This window comes from Podarcis muralis, chromosome 2 (genome assembly GCF_964188315.1).
Source record: "Podarcis muralis chromosome 2, rPodMur119.hap1.1, whole genome shotgun sequence".
Classification (NCBI taxonomy): Eukaryota; Metazoa; Chordata; class Lepidosauria; order Squamata; family Lacertidae; genus Podarcis; species Podarcis muralis.
This window is the reverse complement of record NC_135656.1, coordinates 91,866,885-91,888,369: the sequence shown is the minus strand read 5'-3', so window position 1 is coordinate 91,888,369 and position 21,485 is coordinate 91,866,885. Positions and strand designations below refer to the sequence as shown.

Here is a 21,485-nt window from a genome sequence, read left to right as displayed (position 1 = left end):
CCTCAGCTGAAAAGTAGCTATCCAGACTGCAGATAAACAGGAAAAGATGCTTTCTGAACTACATTGATCACAGCTAAAATGCTTCAGTTTACAGGGCAGAAGCACTAACCAAGGCATTTCCATCAAAGCTGACCAGTCACCACATAAAGTGTTCCTAAAATATTTTGCCCTGGCAGCAGTTGTGCCAATGAAATCCTTATTTTTTGCTGCCGCCTCATCTGTCATCTAGTGAAGCTTTTTCTGGCTGATGAATATCCTAGTGGATCCTGCCAGTCTCTGTCTAGAGACAAAGGATGTAGACAGACAGCCATTATAAAGTACTGTGGAAGTGATTTGAACACACATTACACCTGAGCTTTGGAATGCGGCCACCTTGTCTTCTTCAAACCACTTCCACCACACTTTAGAATGTCTTCACCCGGAGACATCTAATGCCCTATGTGATGGGTTTCCAGTGCAATATGCGGACAAGACTGCCAATATTCAATTCAATTTGTGGTCTGCCCTTTCACATTCAGAGCTTGAGATGTTGGAAGGCCAGTCCTCCCCTGTTTCTTTCCATTGGCCTGACTCACACTTACATTGTTCTGTGTCATTGTTGGGATACATGCAGACACAGATCACCTGCAAGTCACTGTTTCCAAACAACAATAACATAATTATTTTGTTTGTGTCTGCTCGTGAATCGCAACCCAATCCTTTACACGCTTACTTGGAAATACATCATATTGTGTTCAGTGGGACTTATGCACACAGGAATGCTTAGAAGTGCCCAATGTGACTTACTCCCAAGTAATTACCATATTTTTCCATCTATAAGACGCCCCCATGTATAAGATGCCCCCTATTTTGGGGGACTCAGATTTAAGAAAATGGGGGGTGCATCCGTGTATAAGACTCCCCCTAATTTTTGATATTATTTTTTTAGGGGGGAAACCTAGTCTTATACACAGAAAAATGTGGTATTTTTAGAATTGCATCTTTAGACATGATCATGCTGCTTGAATTTCTGAACAGATACGTGGCCACTTCCGAAACAGCTTGGGGCCAGGTTACCTGGAAGATTGTCTTCTCCCATAAATACCTGCCGAAACCCTAAGTTTAGCGAAGTTCCAGGGTCCTTGTATTCATTTACAAAGCCCTGACTTAGATCCAAGCTACCTTAGGGATCTCACGAACCCTTATATCCCAGCTCAGTTATTCCCCAAGTATAATTTGCGTGGTGAGTCATTATGTTGTTGCTGCTGCTATAAAAACCTGGTAGTCAGAAGCCATTGCCATTCTACTGCAGATCGCCCAGAGATCTATGCCTACCCTTGTTTTATATGCTGTTGTAATGATTTTGATGGTGTAACTTGGTGCAATCTAGGACTTTAGTGGGACTATTTGGGAGGATGTAGTTTCGTAGACCTTTTTTTTTTTTTTTTGCAAATGCCTGAAAGTTGACAGATAGTTATTTCATTGTGCTTTGGGCCCCTTGTCACTTCTTTCTCTCTCTCTCTCTCTTTTTTAATACTCTAACAAAATGGATTGTGGTGTAAGGATATAAAAGTGAAGAATAGCAGCACTTGACAGAGAGGGGGGGAAAGTGAATGCTATGAAAGCTGTCTAGAATGTATACAATATGTCCCGTTGCTGCTAGGGAATGCAGGCAAAATACCAGCTCCTTTTAGTTTGTTAGGTAAGTCTCCATGGAAATTACTATGGAAATTTACACGTAGATGCGTTAAGTACAGTGCTAAGAGACTGTCTTCCATTCTCCATGGCTGGAAGATTTGAATATAAATCTAGCACTGGTCTGCTCGATTTGGCCTCCTTGAGGCATTGTCCTGACAGCCTGCTGCACAGTGTATGGTGCTCTATCACAACCTGCCATGTGTTTTGTAATGTGGATAGCAGTAATGCATTTTTATGTGGTTCCTACAGTGTAGAAATCATCACTTAATCAGGGCAAATGCTGTTATATGTCCACTGCCTATGGTGCACAGCAATAGAGGTGCTGCGCATATCTGTCTACACAAAGAGAGTTACACTCTTATCAACTGTAATCAAAACAATTATGTTGCTTAAAGCAAACAAGAGCAACAACAGTGTTAACTTGGGGAGGTGGGACAAGTGGGCCCCCCTCCCCGGACTATTAATCTAGGACACTAAACACTGGAAGGAAATGTTGTAACAAAACACTGACGTTTTAGCTATGAATTCTTCCCCCTCCATTTCAGGAAAATCATTGGAAGGTAAAGATAACCAGCAACTCCATAAATTTACTTGTGCCCTTGCTCCTTCATCCATAGTGAGCAAAGGAAACTTGCAAAATCTGCTTCTATTCCATTAATAATAGATAATATGAGAGAAGAAAATGAATACCTTATAACCAGTCTTCTTTCCCATGCCTCCATCTGGAGTGTCTACAAGGAATCCTTTATGTAGACCTTATTTTCCATCCATGCTGATTTAAGTGAAGCACACCTCCCAAGAAGCTGTTGGAGTATATAGCTTTAAATACCTGTCAAAACTCCATCTGCTCTCCAAGTACTGTGAAGCTGGGGAGGTCCGAAGAAGCAGAATTTAACAGAGCTAGTGAAGGGGAAGTTGATCCTTTAAATCAAACATTTCAGTTTATCTCCAAAAGAAAGGTGTGTGCTGAGACTTAGTTTTGCCATCACAATGGCTATGAAGTATAAGAGAGGACTCCATGAGTGGCAACTTAGTGACATGGAGTCCCTCTGTTGCCATACGCCCAAATAATAGACTTGTCTAATCTAGTGGGCTCTCCTATCCGTTGTGATACCAATGGCATCCTTGTTACAGTGGCCGAAAGCTCTGGCAGTGGCAGGGTGTGAAAAGAGGCAAGTTGTGGTGGATTGGGTGGGAACTTGGATCCTCCCACTGTTCATTATCTGCACCATCCCTGGAGCGCAAATATTTTTCTTATTGTGGGAGTTAAGAGGAGGGGTAGTACTTCTGGTAGGAGACACGTTATGCTCCTTCTGGGATAGTTTGTCACCCTTGGTCCCCACCTGCACTTAGCTCTCACCTGTGGCTCCTAGAAGCTGTTAGCATGTCACAGCAGCCACACCCTGGGAACAACTTTGACTTGCCAGCTAAACTAGGTGAGGGTAGCTGTTGGGTCTCAAACCCTCAGTACAGGTTGATATCTAGTCCTTGTGCGTACAATACCCTGTACAATAGGCTGGCTTTTTTTATGTATTCCATAAACAGAAGTTGCTGTGTTGTCAGTACGGTTTTGAAGCTGCAACCATCTGTACTCCTTGGGGAAGCCCATATATGGTTGGTTGATATGGAACAAACCTCCCAACCTGGTTCTTAGAACAAATCTGTGAGAGGCTATTTATCTTTTTTCAGTCCATGGTTATTCATATCATAAATTAATAAAATATTTCAACAGCACTGGGCCTTCTAGGACCTGGCATTGCAGAACAAATTCCTTTTGTATTATAGACAAAGGGAGAAAGGAGAAAAAGTAGCCTCTGCACACTTAAGGCAATCAGGCATTATTCAAGACTGATGATTGGCAGGTACAGAATAGGGTTGACTGATTTACATCTATGGTTTTTCTATGCTTCATCTTAACATTTCATATTTTATAAAGCTAAAACTTTCTCAGTTTAAGAGGGTATCATTTTTCCCCCACTCACTGGGGGTAAAATACTGAGGGATGATAAACTACAGATTGAAGGTGTTATTAATGAGCTGATTTATCTTTTTTGCTTCAAGAGACCTTGTAAAACCCAGAATTGCATATTGCAATATTCCATTTTTAATAAAAGTTATGAATGTCCCATTTTTGTTGGTGGTATTAATTTTTACATTTTGAGTCTTCCATTTAGCTTTATAGTGAATTTAATCATGGTGTTTTAATAGCTTTTCATATCATCACAGTCCTTTTAAATTTGCTTAGTTTTATGGAAAATGTGTTATTTTACTACATGTTATAAAATGGTGGGGAAAGAGTACACAGGTGGTATTCAACTAAGTTTTACTCAGAGTAGACGTAGCTTAGTAATGTTAATTAATTTCAGCCGATCTATTCTGAGGAAAATATAGCTGAGTACCAGCCCAATGTATGAACTAGTTTTGCTAAGAAAGAATAGTAAAATAATATAAGAGACTCACAAGTATCTGAGAACATTACTGTGACAAACCATCTATTTAAAATTATACCTTAGGTTAGATATTTCCTTCTCCATTCATTGCACGTCACAAGTGAAACCAGTTGTTTCAGAATTCAGATTTACTTTCTTTAAAATAGAAACTTCAATTTATGCAGAAATACGCTGCAGTTACTGTTTGAGGAGTATATTCAGAGGCCCTACATTCAACTGAATGCAGATTTTCATCTTTTAATTTTAAAAATGATGAAATCTAAGTTGCTACAGCCAACCAAATCTATACCTGTCTTTGTACCATGTTTGGGTATAAGATTTATAAAAAGGAGCGGTTGCCCAGTGAGAAAGTTAGACTCAAAGGGAAGAAGCAAAGATAAGAGAGAAATCTTTAATTTATTTAATAGTGTCAGTCCTTAAAGTGGTCCTTTAGAATATCATTGCATACATGCGCGCACGCACACACGCACACGTGTGTGTGTGTGTGTGTGTGTGTGTGTGTGTGTGTATTAAATCTATATGATTCTAATCCCCCTTGAGCATCAGGCCTCTTGATTGCAAGGAAGCTCAGATGTAACCTGAGTCTTAGACTGAAAAAGTTTCCCGAGCCATGTCTTAAATGGTGTGGGACAAAATTATTTAAAGCCTGTGCCTATGGACTTGCCAGATAAGTGTAATTAGCTGCAGAGGGGCTTCTCGTGGACTTGTCTGGAAGGGAATTTAGTTTGGTAGATGCAATAGACAAGTGAGGTCTTTTCAGTGGTGGCCCCACAATTGTGAAACTTCCTCCATTGGCAAATACAACTGCCCCCCTCCTTGTTGTGGTTTAGACAGTCATTGTAAACATCTTTCTTTCATTTTGTTTTTAACGGAGAATGTGATTTTACTTAGTGGCCTGTTTTACAGAGCAATCCAAGCCCCTCATATTCCAGGTTGTGGGGTGAGGTCGGGTGGTGATATTAGGTTGAGGTGTCCCTCTGTCCAGCTCTCCCGGCTTAGTCAGCCTACCACCAGTGGCTGAATGAGTGGGGTGGTAGGAGCCCTGCTGCTGGGATCTGCACTGGCAGGACCAAGTAGAAAAGCTCCAAAAGGAGGTATTCCAAGGGTAAGGGGGTGGGGGGACTGAACCAGCTCAGGATCCGCTGGATCCCAAGCTGGTCTGACTGCCAGTGTGCATGGTGCCTGAGTCAGATCAATGGTCTGTCTAATTCAGTATTGTCTGTATTGTCAGTATTGTCTGCACTGGCTCTCCTGGGTTTCAGACTGGAAGTATTCACCAGCCCTATCTGGAGGTGGCAGCTATGGAACCTGGAGAACTCTCCTTGCAAAGCAGATGCTCTGTTATTGAGCTACTGCCCTTCACCAAAGGAATCTGTAGAGTTGTATTTCGTTTCATCCATAGCATTGTCACCATCTTTCCTCTTCGCCAGATTTCAAATGCTTGGATAGTTCAGGTTTCCCTCAGAGAGCCTGAGGTTCATTAGGGAATTTAACATGTTTCATATCCGTGTCATCTCTGCTTTGTCGCCCCAGAGCTTTAGAGCAGGTTTTAATACCTTGTGACCTTGTGCACAAAGAGTTTAACTCTTTGACAAAATCTGCTTTCCTTTTTTCGTGTTACAGGAAGCTTAGCGGAGTACCCAGGGCATGTAAAGCAAGACTCACAATGAGGTATCTAGGGCAAACCAATTCCCTTTGGTCGGTGAAATGTCCATACACAAGAGTACATGCTGCATTCAGCATGTGTGTGAAAAATTCTAGTCTGCCCACATGATTTTATCAGGTGGGATCCAGCATTGTTCTGTGAATGGAAGGAGCTCTTGTGAACAGAAGAAAAGTTGTGCTTACGCAGCTCCGTGAAGGAGGTTCATGCAGCTACAATGTTCAGGGAGAAACAGCCCATTAACTGTTAAAGTGATAATTTAAATATTAATGGGACAGTAGAGAACTAACTAGAATAGTAATCAGATTAAAATTCAGGTGTTAAGCAGGTACTTGTGTTTAAACACTAGGCAAAGTCTATGATAGTGAACAGCTGAAAAAAGAAGTTACAGTATTTGGGTTTCATTCAGCATAGCACTATGTCAGGTTCTTGTCTGTGCAAGGATTACTACTTGCACAGTGGGACTTTTGCCCCCTTTCCTTCCTCCCCATCCTTAATTCTGTTCTAGGAGTTCACCCCAACCTCCAGAGCAGATTTGGGGAGGATGCAAGCCATGGAGGACCACCAACGATGACTCCCTTGAATACCTTAATGATCGAGCAGAGATATAAGTGATCAGGCTGGCTTTAATGTATCCTGGGTCCAAGAGGTCAGTTAATACAAGAACCTTCAACTTGGCCCAGTAATGTATGGGCAGCCTGTGCAAACCTTTAGCCTCTGGTGTTATGTGCTGACAGTAATCTGACCCCACCACCAGCCTAGCTGCAGCCTTTTGCACCATCTGGACCAAGAATGAACCCACATAAATCACATTAGAGTAATCAGGTCTTGAGGTTACCAGTGCATAAAACACTGTGACCAGGCTATCCCCATTCAAGAATAGCCATAGTTGTGGGAGCCACCAAAGGCATTCCTAGTCACAGAGGCTACTTGAGCCTGAAGTGACAAAAGATGTATCCAGGAGCACCTCCAAACTATGAGCCTGTTCTTTCAGAGAGAGTGCAACCCCACCAAGAACAGACAAATGCCCTATATCAAGTCAGTTTGGCAAATGATGATCTGCCCAAGGTCACCTAGTGATCTTGAGGCTAAGCAGGTTTCATTATCCTTGTTGCATACCACACCTTGTTGCATTCCTTAAGCTCAGGAGTTGGTGGGCTAATCCAAACAATGCTGCCCACCTGTTAATCACATGACACCAGGTCATTCAACTTCAAAGGAAGACACTTATGAGCTCACTCTAAGTATGCTTCTGATTCTTCCCTTATTCTTTTGCACACATTTCTTGAACCAACCTGTAATTTGATACATTTTGAATATTGCACCATTAATTTTTTTAAAAAATGCTAGTTTTGTACCAGCAGCTTGAAAGGAAGAATATGGAGTGAATGCAAAGTGTGCTCCTGATTCTTCCTTTTCCGTTTGGCCCCATAAGTTTACCTGTCCTGTGTCTGATATCATTTATTGTTAGTTGATTGCCAGGTAGGTGTGGTTTGGATCAAACCATATCACAGACAAAATGGGGAGCCCTAATTAGACCCATAGACCAGAAGTTTACCTGTTAGTAATTGAACTATAGGCTACAGGGATTGAACCAGGGATATTGTAAATGGAAGGGTACAGTCTAGCAGTGAGCCTTGGCTCTTCCCCAGAATTATTATAGTTTTGCATGTAGAATTTGAGTTCCAAAACACAGAAGGAAGGATTAGTTAAATATACATACCGCTTAAATGTTCAAAGATTAGGGTAAGGAAAATTAACAGATAGATGACAAGAATGCTACATTGTATGAGTGAATAACTAATCTAGTTATTGTGAAGATACACAAATGCTCTCTCATGAATGAGACAGCTACTTTCAACAAGCACCCTTTCTGCTACACACACACACACACACACACACACACTCTATTAGGCTAATATTCCCATATTTTTTCATGAAATTTTACTTCACATCTGGCGCTGTCTATCTGAAAAGCCATAAATTGCTTTGCTGCTGTGCTTGCATCCTCAGCGCTGGCAGCCACCTTGTTGTTATAAGTTCTAATAGTATTTCAGTTGCTCGCCAGACTAGCCAAAAGCCATTTCATGCTGTATTTTAAGTGTCTGTTTACTCAGTTGTTACAAATTGCCTATGGGACAGGAACTGCCTGTCACTTCCAGAGCAATTAGCATGTGAAGCCTTATCAGAAGAAATCCGTCAAGTTTGAACAGACACAAATAGCACATGGGAATCTCTAAGGAAATCAAAATGAGTATTTTGCAGCATATATTTACATGCTGCTGTTACTGCTTTCAGTCATAACTTATATGTTTCTGTATTCCTGTAGATGGATAGAATAATATAAATAGCCATCATTTTGGTACCCTTGTTCCGTACAGATTATACAGTACTGAGGAAAATATTTTGGGCTAATGCTTTTAAAGATACTATATTTTAAAAACTAATGATTTAGAAATGAATAGGACTGGATACTTGGTTGGTTCAGTTTATTTATTTATTTTTTTAAAAAAGTTCAGTGTTGTGATAGCAGAGGCAAAAGAAAACCATTTATAAAATTTCAGTTAGACCGACACTATTCACAAAGTGACCATGTTAGCTTTTGAGTCACATTCTTTTAATAATTCCAGATTGTCACATCGGATTTAGAATGATTTGCTCTAATCGACAGCATTGATGGCCACCCCAATTCTTTTTAAAAGAACACCCTTAAACTAAGCGTTCCCATGAGGAAGTTCTTGCAACGTTAATCCATATGGTGTGTGCACTTATCACCTCCTGCATCAGTCACCGTGCGCTGAGTCACCATTACAGCAGATCTTGTTTTATCATCTTGATAAAAACTCTAAAACAGAAATGTAGATGAGAGGTGATAAAGCACAATGATCGGCAGTGACTCACTATGCTGCACATGGGGGATGCTCTCAGTGTGAACATGTAAATCCACTCCCTCAAGTATCTTGCGCTCTGTTTACTGTGGTGCCAATGCCATGCCTCAACTTTGAATTTCAGAAGCAGAATGTGACGACCTCCAAATGCCCTGCCTCTTATCGGTTGTATTTCAGTGCAGTGTGTCCCAAAACTGAAGGAGTACATGTGTGAAGAATAAAAAATGCCTATGTAGAACCAGGTGCATAGGCCCTACATAGCAATCACTCTCCATCCCAGTAGCAGGCCAGTTTCATTGGTAAGGGGCATGTGTTTGACCCTACTGATGTGGTCACAGATTTCAAAGGAGCTCCTCTGCTGCATGGCATTGTGCCATAGTAGAATAGCTCCCCTTTACGGCAGGGGAAGCATGTGAAACGTGCTTGTGAATTATCTTGTTTTAGCACTGCTGAGAATGTTTGTGTTCCCAGATTCTTCCTTGTTTTCTGATGAGAAGTGTAGGGTCTGTGGAGAATAAATGAAGGCTTTAAAAAACAACAACCAAAAACCTCCCTGTGCATAGGAAAGTAGGGATGGCTGCTTACTGCTGCCTGCATTACAGAGAAACTAGTTAATTGTTTGGCAAGTGTAAATTAAAACAAAAAATAAATGCTAATTACTTTCTGGAAAATTTAAGCCTGCTGAGAAGTGTTACCTTGTTTACTCTGAGTATCCTCTTGACATCAGCATGGGGTTACTCATAATTAGATGCACATGTGTAAATACAATGATTAGATAGTCCCACATAAACATAATTATCATATCCTTTTTAAAAAAAACCAAACACGTCTATGAAGAGGGTCTCTAGCCCTGTGGGGTTTTTGTTACTATAAAAGCCCAACAATCTACATGCCTTTATCTTATGTCGGCAAACAATGGAACGTTAGAACATAATAGGCTCACACAAGTCACAGAGAGATGAATGGTGGTCGATCCTGCAGGAAATTATTGTGTTGGATTGAGCCCAGTATATTCGCAAATTGCATCACAACAGTTGAGGTCAATTACAATGATGACTCATTAGAGAGTATTAAAATAAGAGCACACTTTTTCACTATAATTAGTGTTCCTCGTATAAAGAGGCAACATCTTCTTGTTCTCTAATTTCCAGAGTCTATCCAGGGTGTTCGGGTATTCGCTTTATATTCATGAGATTGTAGTAAATTAACCTAAACACTATTCTTGTTTTCCTTGTTGGATATTTTCCAAATATATTCTATAAATTTGGGAGTATTATATAATTAGTCATAATGCAGTTGATTACAACTTCATTTACTATACAGGGTTGCTTTTCTCTTGCCCTCAAGCGTATATAAAACCAAATCTGTATATGATTTGGGCGGGGGGGGGGGGGGAGGCACGGAGAGGCCTTGAATAATGTTTATTTTGTTAATCCAAGAAGATGAGCTCACTAGAAGAATCAGATGGAGATTTTAACCACAGGGAACTGGGCACATTATCTCCAAATCATGCAAATTTCCAAGCAGTCAATAGATGCTGTCTAAACAGATGTCTGTATATATGCAAACAGTTTCCATTTGTGTATTTAGGGAAATGGTGGATGTTTTAGATGTTGGCTTTCAAAAGTGGGTGTGGTCTGTTGGGTTGGTCTCTGTAATTAATCCTGCACCTGTTCTGTATTCTGGAACCACACACTTTGTAGGTTGCAATGCGGAGATCTTGCTTGCTCCATTAACAGTGCTTAAGTAGGGGGAAAGATACTATAGACCAGGGGTAGGCAACCTGAGGCCCAGGGGCCGGATCCGGCCCAATCGCCTTCTCAATCTGGCCCATGGATGGTCCGGGAATCAGCGTGTTTTTACATGAGTAGAATGTGTGCTTTTATTTAAAAGGCATCTCTGGGTTATTTGTGGGGCATAGGATAGGAATTCGTTCATTTCCCCCAAAAAATATAGTCCGGCCCACCACATGGTCTGAGGGACGGTGGGCCAGCCCACAGCTGAAAAAGGTTGCTGACCCCTGCTTTAGAACATCCCTTCACTACCTGTTAGGCTCACCTTTCTTGTAGCAAGACTCTGGAGCACCAGGGAACAAGGAAGGTGGATGAAGGTCTGATGATCAAACTGGAGAAAGAGACTCAACCAGTCATGAACAAACTGTGACCATTTCCCCTTCTCATTGTGAGTTGGGGGAGGAGAGGGGTAGCTGTGTCCCATCCATTTCAGGAGAAGGTGCAGGTGTGGCAGGAGCTCAGCCATATCACAAATAGTGGGTCTGGCTGACTGTTGGGGTGAGAGGAGCAAAGAGCTGCAAGCTTTTAAGAGGTATCATCATAGTCTCTAGCAAGCCATTCCTTTTGTCCGTATACAAACTATTTAAGAACTTTCACCTATGTTTGGCTGCCCGTATTTTCTGAATGCTGTATGGAAAAGTACATGAATCTGACCTTTGAAGAGTTTGTAAGGAATCCATTTTAAACTTTCCAAATGTTTAATTTTCTTCTATGCTAGGGGAAGTAGGAAACTTTGGAAGGAACTTAAAAGGGCATATTTTAAAGGTCCAACAGCCTATATTCTCACAATTTACTTTGCTGCCTGTTTTGTGATTTCAAACCTCTGCTGGGGTTCTCTCACCAAAGAGTACTTGAACCAAACCTTGATCTTGGGATCCAGGAAATTCTCATATTATCTATGATACATTTTCTTGCCCAGCCAACACCTCTGGAAAGTGCATGCAGAGAGAGCTCTTGGATTTGGGCCCTGCATGTGGGCTTCCTATAGGCAGGCTTCTGGTTAGTCATTGTGAGATACTGGATTATGTTGGGCTTTGTCTAATCTATGGCTCCTGTGTTCTTAAATGTCTTAAACCTTTAAATTTTTTCAAGCACCTAAGCTAAGTTTTGATCATTTTTTGACTAGCTCAGAGTTGATTCACATGGCCATAGGCCTCATGGAAACTGCTTCAAATGGCTGTGTATTTCTATGATTCCATTATATCAGCAAGATTATAGTTTTGCAGTATTTGTATAAAAAATTAATATTAATAGTCTTTTCCCCCTTTCCCTTTCAGAACTGATCTATGCCTGGATCTTCAATGAATACCCATCTTTTGTGCATCAGGATAATCGTCGTTTTGTTTCTCAGGAGACTGGAAATTTGTACATAGCTAAAGTGGAGAAATCTGATGTGGGGAATTACACTTGTGTAGTGACAAACACTGTAACTAACAACAGAGTGCTGGGACCTCCTACACCTTTAATCTTGAGAAATGATGGTAAGATTTCCTGTTAAGTGCTGAGTGGGTTTGGCTTCCTTGTAGGAAAAAAAGGTAATGGGTGCATTTCTACCAAATAACAGGTACCAAGGTGTCTTAGAAAGAAAGTGTTATGTACTGAAGTTCTCATCCTGGGCCAGCAGGGGGATACTGTAGATAGTTCAGGTCCACATATGCAAATAAGGGATTGAAAGTGACGTTCAGTGATTGGATAGTTACAGAAAATGGTTACTGTTGCGTTCTAGTGGAGCTCTATATAAGCAGGCTGGCTGAACCCTTCAGTTCAGTTCTATTCTGGCCTCTGATGCTGTGTCATCTGATATGTTCACCCTCAACTTAACAGAAAGGACAATGGGATAATTTTGACCTAAGGGTTATTGCCATTGTTGTTCATTATTAAATTTGTTAGTCATTTTATCTTGCCCAAAGCAACCCAAAGCGACTTGCTATTCTATATCACACCCAAGAAATGGAATACACTTGTAATATTCAAAAGCAAAGGGATCATCACTTAAGACAAATGGGAGAGCAGGGAAGTAACCTCCTCTGTAGTAGCCATGTGGTGTCCTTGGACAATGGGTGTTGGCGGCAGCAGCTCTAGCACTTCATCTGGCATTGGCAAAGGAAAATGAACTAGAATAACAGTATAATATATACATTATTATTATTAATTAATTAAACAAGGGCCTCCGGCCGTGATAAAGACATCATAAGGAAGTGGCAGAGAATCACTGTCTTCCCTTGCATTTCTGTAAAGCAAAGCATTTATTTCAAAGGAAGGAAGTCTTGGACTCATACCTGATGAAACCCTGGAAATAACGCTTTAATATAATGATTGCTTACGGTGGTGATTTTGAAGTCAGTTACCCATGAGCGCTTCTCTTAGGAATTCATACTTTGCACCTACTCTGGCATGTTTACTGAAGTCATTCATGTAAAATGTACTTGAAATGTACTTGAAGTGTATTCTACTGTTTATTATAGATGTGCTGGGAAACACTGTTGAGTTCAACAGGGAAGATCAGCAACATTCATTTAAGCACAAGATGATCAGGTTTCCCTGAGGCTGAAGTGTTAGTATCGTTGAAGACAGGTTAAATTTGCATTAGGCTCGTCACAGAACAGCCCGAGACCTCAATTTATAATTTTCATATTCCAGCTCTCCCGTTTCTGGTAGCTCACATATTTAAATGCAATTTACACTTGACTATTCATACACTCCAGTGTATTGAGAGGCCAACTGGCAAGGCCCGGTCTTTCAATAGCGAATCACAGTTTGCATTTGTTGCAATGAAATGCAAACTGCAAGGCATGCATGTTCTAACAGGCTGACAGGAACATCTGGATCCTCTTTTTTTAAAAATTGAGTTTGACATGTCCAGTACATCTCAATATATATGACAGATTATTTTCATTAGAGCATTTCATCATTAAATTAGCACACTAAGAGGCAAATTCATCAACGTTTAATGTCCCAATTACATGAATAAGTGTTACAAAAAGAAATTTCATAATGTTCCTCTCTCATTTAATGTAAAATATACTGAACTGTGTAATTCATCACTTTGCTGCTAGTCATGCAGTTTAGAACTATTTCCGCTATAATAGGTCTAGGAACAAAGGCACATAAGGTATTTATTGATGAAAATACACCATTCTATGGCAGAAGAAATCTTTTCCCATCCCTGTCTTCCACAGAAAACACAAGTATTTGGAAACTTTTAAATAATGTAATTATTTTGCTTTGGTCCAGAAGGAGGTAGATATCATTTTATTACCCAGAGAATAAAGACTAGACTACATATTACATTAAATGCCCAATCTGTCCTTCTGTATGTTTTTCCCCTTTAAAAAATAGCAGTTATATGTGTGTGAGATCATGATTAGAGGCATGGTGCAATGGTAGGTTCTTTAAACCTTTTTCTCCCACACCGTGGTCCTAATGAAAAATTGCGCTACAAAGCTGTGATGTGGCAATGCAGGGAAGCTGCCATTGGTGGCAATGACAGCTTTTGTCCCATGTCAGATAACAGCTTGGAACTGTTGCCATACAATGTTGGCATAAGAGTTTGTAGGGATTTTGGATAGATAGGGTGATATTTTGGAATTCAATTAAGTTTTACTTGGATTACACCTATTAAAATTAATGACCCTGACTAGTCAAACTTATTAATTTCAGTTTCTCTGAACAAAACTTACTTGAAAACAACCCCTACTTATTTTCCTCGAGGATATTGGAAAAGTAGCTACTTGGCATCTAGAAGAAGCTGTGGAAAGCTGTGTAAAATGCCAATGGCTCTGTTAAATGTGTGCCCCCTCTTCTCACCTGTTCCCACCTCAGCCTTTGTGCAAGGCATGACATCTACAAACTGTTGTGCACTCTAAGTTGCCTCTCAAGGCTCCTAAAATATAAATCTTCAGATGTTACTTTAGTGCTTCCTGAAAGCAATAGTTTATTCTCTTGTTTCCTTAAATTGGGCTGTTTCTTTATATTGTATGGCACAATCAGAAAATGTTCCTTAACCCATTGGTCAAGCATTTTCAATACCAGGTAGCATTTTCTCTGCAGGGAATATAAATGGGGGCAGCCAAGCAATGGTAAAAGTAGACTTTGTTCCCTGGATCAATATAAGGCCAGTTTGTGACTCCTCTATAGAGATGGTATTTATTTCATTGTTACGAGAAGTATATAAAAGGCAATCTGTGTAGTATAAACTTTTTTCTTTTTCTTTTTAAAAAATACTCTATGCACTTGTTTTTCCTAGCAAGAATTGTCTTTATGTTTGGACTTCATTTTTACAATCTGCCCCTTATACTTTCAGACACTCCTCAATTAGTGTCTATAGTAATCAAGAGAAACATTGTGCGAATAAAGAGGTGGGTTTTTTGTTTGTTTTTAAAGCAGGGGACATAGATTTTAAGGAGCACTTTCTGATTGTGCTAACAGTGCCTCACTCTTACCTGGTTTAAACTTCAGTTTGCTGGCTCACATCCTGTTCATTACCAAGGCCATACACCAGCCTAGCACATCCACTGCTGCACCTGTGTTAGTGCTGACCTTTAAAGTCCTAAATGGCTTTGGCCCTGTATAACTGAAGGAGCAGTTCCATACCCATCGTTCAGCCCAGTCACTGAGATCCAGTTCTGAGGACCTTCTGTGGTTCTCTCATTGCGAAAAGTGAGGTTACAGGGACCTAGGCAGAGGGCCTTCTCGGTAGTCACCCCCACCCTGTGGAACTCTCTCCCATCAGATGTCAAGGAAATAAACAGCTATCTGACTTTCAAAAGACATCTGAAGACAGCCCTGTTTAGGGAAGTTTTTAATGTTTGATGCTTTGCTGTGGTTTTATAATTTGTTGGAAGCCTCCCAGAGTGGCTGCAGCAACCCAATCAGATGGGTGGCATATTATTATTATTATTATTATTATTATTATTATTATTATTATTAAACACTCACCTCACTGGCACATCCCCTCCCTGCTTGTTTTTATGAGTCATGAGAGTCAAGAGCCTTACTACTGGAAATTAAATTCATCCAACTCAACAGGTCTAGATGGTGTTCTGGAGACCTCTGGAAAGTCCTTTGCAATAACAGCGGTTATTAGCAATTTTATCCACAAAATGCTATCCGCAGGCCAATTTCTAGATGAAGCTGCTGGGGGTGGCCATTAGGAGATTTTCTGTTACACTAAAATTGAGAGAGATTGGCAGTTTTCTTTTCAGCCTCTTTCCTAATGATATCCCAACATGGAATTTAACTTTTTCACAGATTACTAGGTCAACATCTTCATTGAAATACTCACAACTCCAAGGTCTCATTCTTGGTCACATGCTTCAGACCCCTGAACATATATGTGCAATTATCCCCCCCCCCCCTAGTGCGCATGACTTTAGGCTTGCTTGCACTGAATTTGCATTTCACTATTTACTGTCCATTTGCCCAGTTTGTAGAGATCATTGAGGTCTCACCATTCACATTCTCACAGCACTCTCATAACGTGATGAATTCTGCTGTGTGGATAGGAGGGGAGAATAGACAAGTAGGCAGACTGCAGTGTATAATTTGATCTCCTGCTCTCTCTTTTATTTTTTGTAGATTTCCACAACCATGTGGCCTGTTTGTTTGCACTCTGTCTGCAGGCTCCTAGAGTCTAAGTCTGTGTTGGGCTATCACATGTTTTGCTTGCAGCACTGGTTTTGCGCTTTCCCCCCCTTGCTTTTTTTTTTGGTACTTTGAAATGATGAATGCTGAAAAGCTTGGGGAAACATATGCTGCCTTTGGAAAGCATGTTGAAAGAAACAGGATACTGACAGTGACTGGTGTTCCCTGGCTGTTTAGAATGCTATCCATACAAGTATCCTTAGCATAGTTTGTTTAGATGACTGATTTTATGTGGCAGCTGCACTTTATATCGTACAGAAGGAGTGTCTTTGAAGCTAAGTGAATGGGGGGAAAGGCAACCTGTTATTGTGTTGAAGCAGTATAGACAGTAAAAGTTGCATGCATATCAACATCAACGCACATTCCTTCTGAGAAAGCTGTGTTTATAATAAAAGCATTTCCTTATCTGGATGTTTGAGGGAAAAGGGGTCTCTCTATATATTTATTTCTAAACCTGCACCACGTTGCACTTTATATATCAGAGTTGTAGGAAATCTATTTAGCAATTATGACAGTTCTAAAACTTAGGAGCGGTCTCCCCTAGGGCAGCACAGCAGAGGCGGATTTAGAGGAGTACAATTGGTTTGGTCGCACTGGGCACCACAACTATAATGCATAATGGAAAGTGAGAGGCGGGGGGCGGGGGGCCACTGAATTTTGGCATTGCATAGGGCACCACTGAAATTGAAGCCCCAAGGTCCACCACTAAACACAGGATACTTGATACGAATTACTCAAGGTTCCAGGAAAAGAAGGGATCCTGAGGCAGGTGAAATCTTACTTCCTCAACCAGCGAAGGTCTAGATACATTGGCTGCCCCGTGGTATGAAATCTATGGCTGCATAGATTTTGTGCACTCATTTCTAGTTATGCACATGCAGATAGCATACATAAACAATCCCAACCATGTTTGGGAAGAAGGAAGCTCAGGAGAAGCTGGTGCTCCCGCCCCCCCCCCCCCGCTCATGTTCTGTGTATTATTTTAGGAGGGGATCAGGGATTCCCTATTTCCTTTCCATACCCAACTAAAGATTGCCTACAGATATAGTCTATAGATACATATAAAGTCATACCTCGGGTTGAATGCGCCACGGGTTGAGCGTGTTCAAGTTGTGCTCCGCGGCAACCCGGAAGTAACAGAGCGCGTTACTTCCGGGTTTCGCCACTTGCGCATGCGCAGAAGTGGCGAAAAGCGACGCGTGCATGCACAGACGTGCCGTCGCTATTTACATTTGCTTCCGGAACGGATCCCGTTCGTATCTAGAGGTACCACTGTATAGCCTACGGATCATTGTGTGCAGCAGCAGGAGTCTATGCACAACAGTTAATGAGAATCTCCGAATGCTTACTTGGAAAATGTATCATTTGAGGTTATGAGAGGAGGCTACAAGGTGCAGCAAATTCTTCTCTTCCCCATTCATTATGCCCCATGCCTTTTCTCCTTCAAATCCTTAAACCTGCTTGTTTCATGTCACTCTCTCACCTGTTACTAGCTGGATGTTTCTGTTCTCTTTTTGTCCCCCTCCTTGCCTGGGGAATCATGCCATTGTCTGTTCAGCTGAGCATCTAGCTTGCTATTGTTATCAATAGTCAATCACGGTGGTAGCAGCAGTAGGAATTTGTTGGCGCCATCACCATCATTGTTGTTGGAGAAGTACTGGCAGTAGAACAAGAAGAAAACTACAAGCCACGTAATAGCGCCTTTGGGATTCGATGTGGAGTGCTCTCTTTTCTATGCACACAGCAAGGAAGGGACAGTAAGAACAGCTATAAGTACCTGACTGTGGGACCATGATTTAGCATATAAAAGCAAAGCAAAGCATTGTGAAATGAGATATACCCAAATAAGCACAGTGCATGAGAGTTGCGACTTCTGCAGCCCAGTTTCTTACTAACACCCATCTGTGAAACTGTCAGCCCTCTCTGTGTGTTTCTGCCTCTTTTAGTTATCCCCGTTCTTCAGCTGCAGGACTATTGCCTCCTGCAAACTTGACTTGGTATTTAATTTCAACAGCAGGAGAGCAATCCACCGATATTACCTCTACTGTCATTAGTTTCCATTGATGAAACATCAACTTGCCACCTGGACTATGAGCCAGTCATCCAGCAAAGAGAGGGCAATTAGGCAAAACCTGTAGCAGCACATTGTCTAAATAGCGGACCGTATCCCAAGGCACAGGTAGCCAGAGGCTATCCAGCTGACCACTGAATTACATTCCCAAAGGTGGTCATTCTGAATCTAATTCACATGCAGCTATTACTTTCTTATAGCCACAGGCTTCCCTAACTTCTACCGTGCATAAATATTTAGTCTTATTGAAGCTGGGCAAGAATGAATGTTCAGAAAGAAGAATTGAATTATGATACCATATATATATATGTTTTTGACTGTATTTAATGGTTTATGGAAGCTACTCGGTTTGTAAGAAAAGTGTTGATTTAGTATAAACAGAATGACTTTTTATGTGCATTATTTAATACGATTTTTTAAAAAAAATAAAACAACTGCTTTGATGTAATGGTCAAATTACTAACACAGTAAAATTTAAGCAAACTACACAACCGCTGTAGCACCTTAGAGGATATTGCACCCTAAAAGTTAATAGGAGCTTTGGTTAGCTGGCAGTGCTTTATCAAGAGTTGTTTGCTCTGCATTGCTTTCTCCAAAAGGCATTGATTGTACTTTATTAGCACTTTCCTTTCACAAGAAGAATGCAGAAAAATGAAAAAGCAAAGAGCCATGATGAGATGTAATCTTAGGCAGATGGCTGAGAGCTGCAAAACAAATTTTCCTCTGGAAGTAAATAGGGAAAGGGAGCCTCACAGTGTGTGGCTGTTGGAGACGAGGGTCCTGTTTGAAATGAACAGATTAATTGGGCACGTAATGATGTACAAAACTGCCCTGGGTTAACTCAGGCATACTTGGGGATATGTAATGCAGAATTCAAGCCAATTTAGCATCCATTATATGTTCACAGGAGTGATGGGCGAATATGAGCCGAAAATAGAAGTGCAGTTCCCAGAAATGGTTCCATCTGCGAAAGGAACAACTGTGAGACTGGAATGCTTTGCGCTGGGAAAGTAAGTTTTCGCCATTCACTCATTCTGCTGTACTAAAACAGTTTGCAGGTTGTTAGGGCAAAATCAAGTAAATTGTGGGTTTTCCGCTTCGCACAACCTCCATTAACTGTGATGTTGTCTCTCCTGGCTTACAGCGCTCATTCAAGCCCCTCTCAGTTTGACCAGTCATGCTCTGTGGACTTTTCATTTTGTTTTGCTATGCAAATACACATGTACATTGTTACTTCGAATTATGATCACTTGGACAGCTACTGATGAAGTTTGGTGCATGAATCTGATGCACCTCAGAACAACCCCACTCCCCCACCAGCAGGGGTGGGGACCTTAATGTATCAGTTGATAATACCTACTTTGGCTGCAGCTGCTTAGAAAACAAAAACTTGATGTCATAGTGAGTTACTCAGTGGAAAGTCAACATGTTATAGCAGTGAAAAAGGAAAATTCAATGTTGGAAATAGTGGGGAAGGTATTTAATATAAAGGAAGTATCATAATGCCATTATACCAACCTGTAGTATAGATTTGGACCACAGGGGACAATTTTGGTAAAAGGAGGGAGAAAGGTTGTTTTCTGCTGCTCCAGAGAAGCGGACACGGAGCAATGGATCCAAACTACAAGAAAGAAGATTCCACCTAAACATTAGGAAGAACTTCCTGACAGTAAGAGCTGTTCGACAGTGGAATTTGCTGCCAAGGAGTGTGGTGGAGTCTCCGTCTTTGGAGGTCTTTAAGCAGAGGCTTGACAACCATATGTCAGGAGTGCTCTGATGGTGTTTCCTGCTTGGCAGGGGGTTGGACTCGATGGCCCTTGTGGTCTCTTCCAACTCTATGATTCTGTGATTCTATGATCTGTGACTCCCAAGTTTCCACTGGTGTGAGTGAACTGTGTAGGCCATTACCTTTATGCCTTTGCTTGTGAAAATCTAGATACAGCAAACTGGCTGCTGAACAAGATGCGGTGGAGAGATCTTTGTGTTGATCCAGCAAGGCTGTTCATATAAATGCATGCAGTAATCACTCATCTTATTTGGGGGGGGGGGGTGTTCCAACAGTAACATGTATACCCAAAAATTGTGTGTGGTCAAACCCTTGGAGCTGCCCTGTGGCCAGCAGGTTGTGGGGAGAGAGAGCATCCTCAGCACTCTCAAGAGCCAGCATGCTGAGTGGGCCTTGCCCTGTAAGTAAGGCAGAGAGTTTTGGTCCACTTGGGTTATCCAGTGGAAAAGGGGCTTTTAAACTCACCACCTGACTTGGGACAAGAGGGGGCAGAGTCCTGCTTGCTCGGATGCTTCTGTGAGATCTTGCAGAGACTTGAATTGTCCCACGAGATCTTGTGAGGGCATTCCTTAGGCTTCCAGAGCTTCTGTGCCAAGTGAGCCTTTTCTGAGGTTCCCGTAATTAGGTTGGGCAGCTTTGAAAACACTGGGCCCCTCTTACATCACAGATATTATAACTAGTTATTGTTAGAATTCCTGCTCCATGATTGCAGTCATGGGATTGTTATCTTAAACATGACGGTGTATGTTTTGACTCCACAGAGTGGGAAGTGACGGAGACAGGATGTTTTTGCTACTGTGTTCCGTAAAATTGAACAATTGTCCTTTGTTCTTTTTCTCGTTGCTGTCTGATGCTAGAAAGAGAGGGAGCCATGTTGCAGTGCTCCGTGTGTGTTTATATGTAAATAAAGTAGATTAGCCAAAATGCTGAGTTGCTGAGCTCTGTTACGCAAACAGTCGGGCATGTGTCTCTGCCAGGGTCCTACTCGAGTGTAGGCTGAACTCCTGACAGTTATTGCTACAAATGCTTTGGGGGGGGGGCTAGTCATTTTGTGGCTGTATTTGCAATGATGTGTTATATATATAAATGAACTTGTCTGTCTGTAGCAGCGCAATTAAAAGAATGCAGCCTTTACCATCAGGATTTTCTCCCTTCTGTTGTTGATAAACAGCCCGGTTCCTACGATCACCTGGAGAAGAGCCGATGGAAAACAGATCCCAAAAAAAGCTCGGAGGCACAAATCAAGCAGCATCCTTGAAATCCCAAACTTTCAGCAGGAAGATGCTGGCCTGTACGAATGCGTGGCTGAAAATGTGAGAGGGAAGAACGTGGCCAGAGGCCAGCTGACGTTTTATGGTACCCTGATTATTTACTCACCTGTTTTTCATTATAGCTGAGGCCAAAATGTGGTAAATGCTTTGTTGCACTGTCAATGTTGATTTTTCTCTTCATATTTGTCTTGCAAATAGGACTGCTCAGCAAGTGTAATTTTATATAAAATAAAAACCTCTGAG

General features: G+C 41.3%; 1 protein-coding gene across 5 annotated transcripts in view; it reads left to right on the top strand.

Annotated features, from left to right (window-relative positions):
- Nucleotides 1–21,485, top strand: part of LOC114590891 (contactin-4) — a 531,471-nt gene that overhangs the window by 385,534 nt on the left and 124,452 nt on the right. For all 5 annotated transcript variants that reach the window (XM_077925018.1, XM_077925014.1, XM_077925015.1 and 2 more), the window contains 3 exons: nt 11,749–11,952; nt 19,093–19,195; nt 21,143–21,327. In XM_077925018.1, coding sequence (XP_077781144.1) covers nt 11,749–11,952; nt 19,093–19,195; nt 21,143–21,327 — 492 coding nt within the window. The remainder of the gene's footprint in view (nt 1–11,748; nt 11,953–19,092; nt 19,196–21,142; nt 21,328–21,485) is intronic.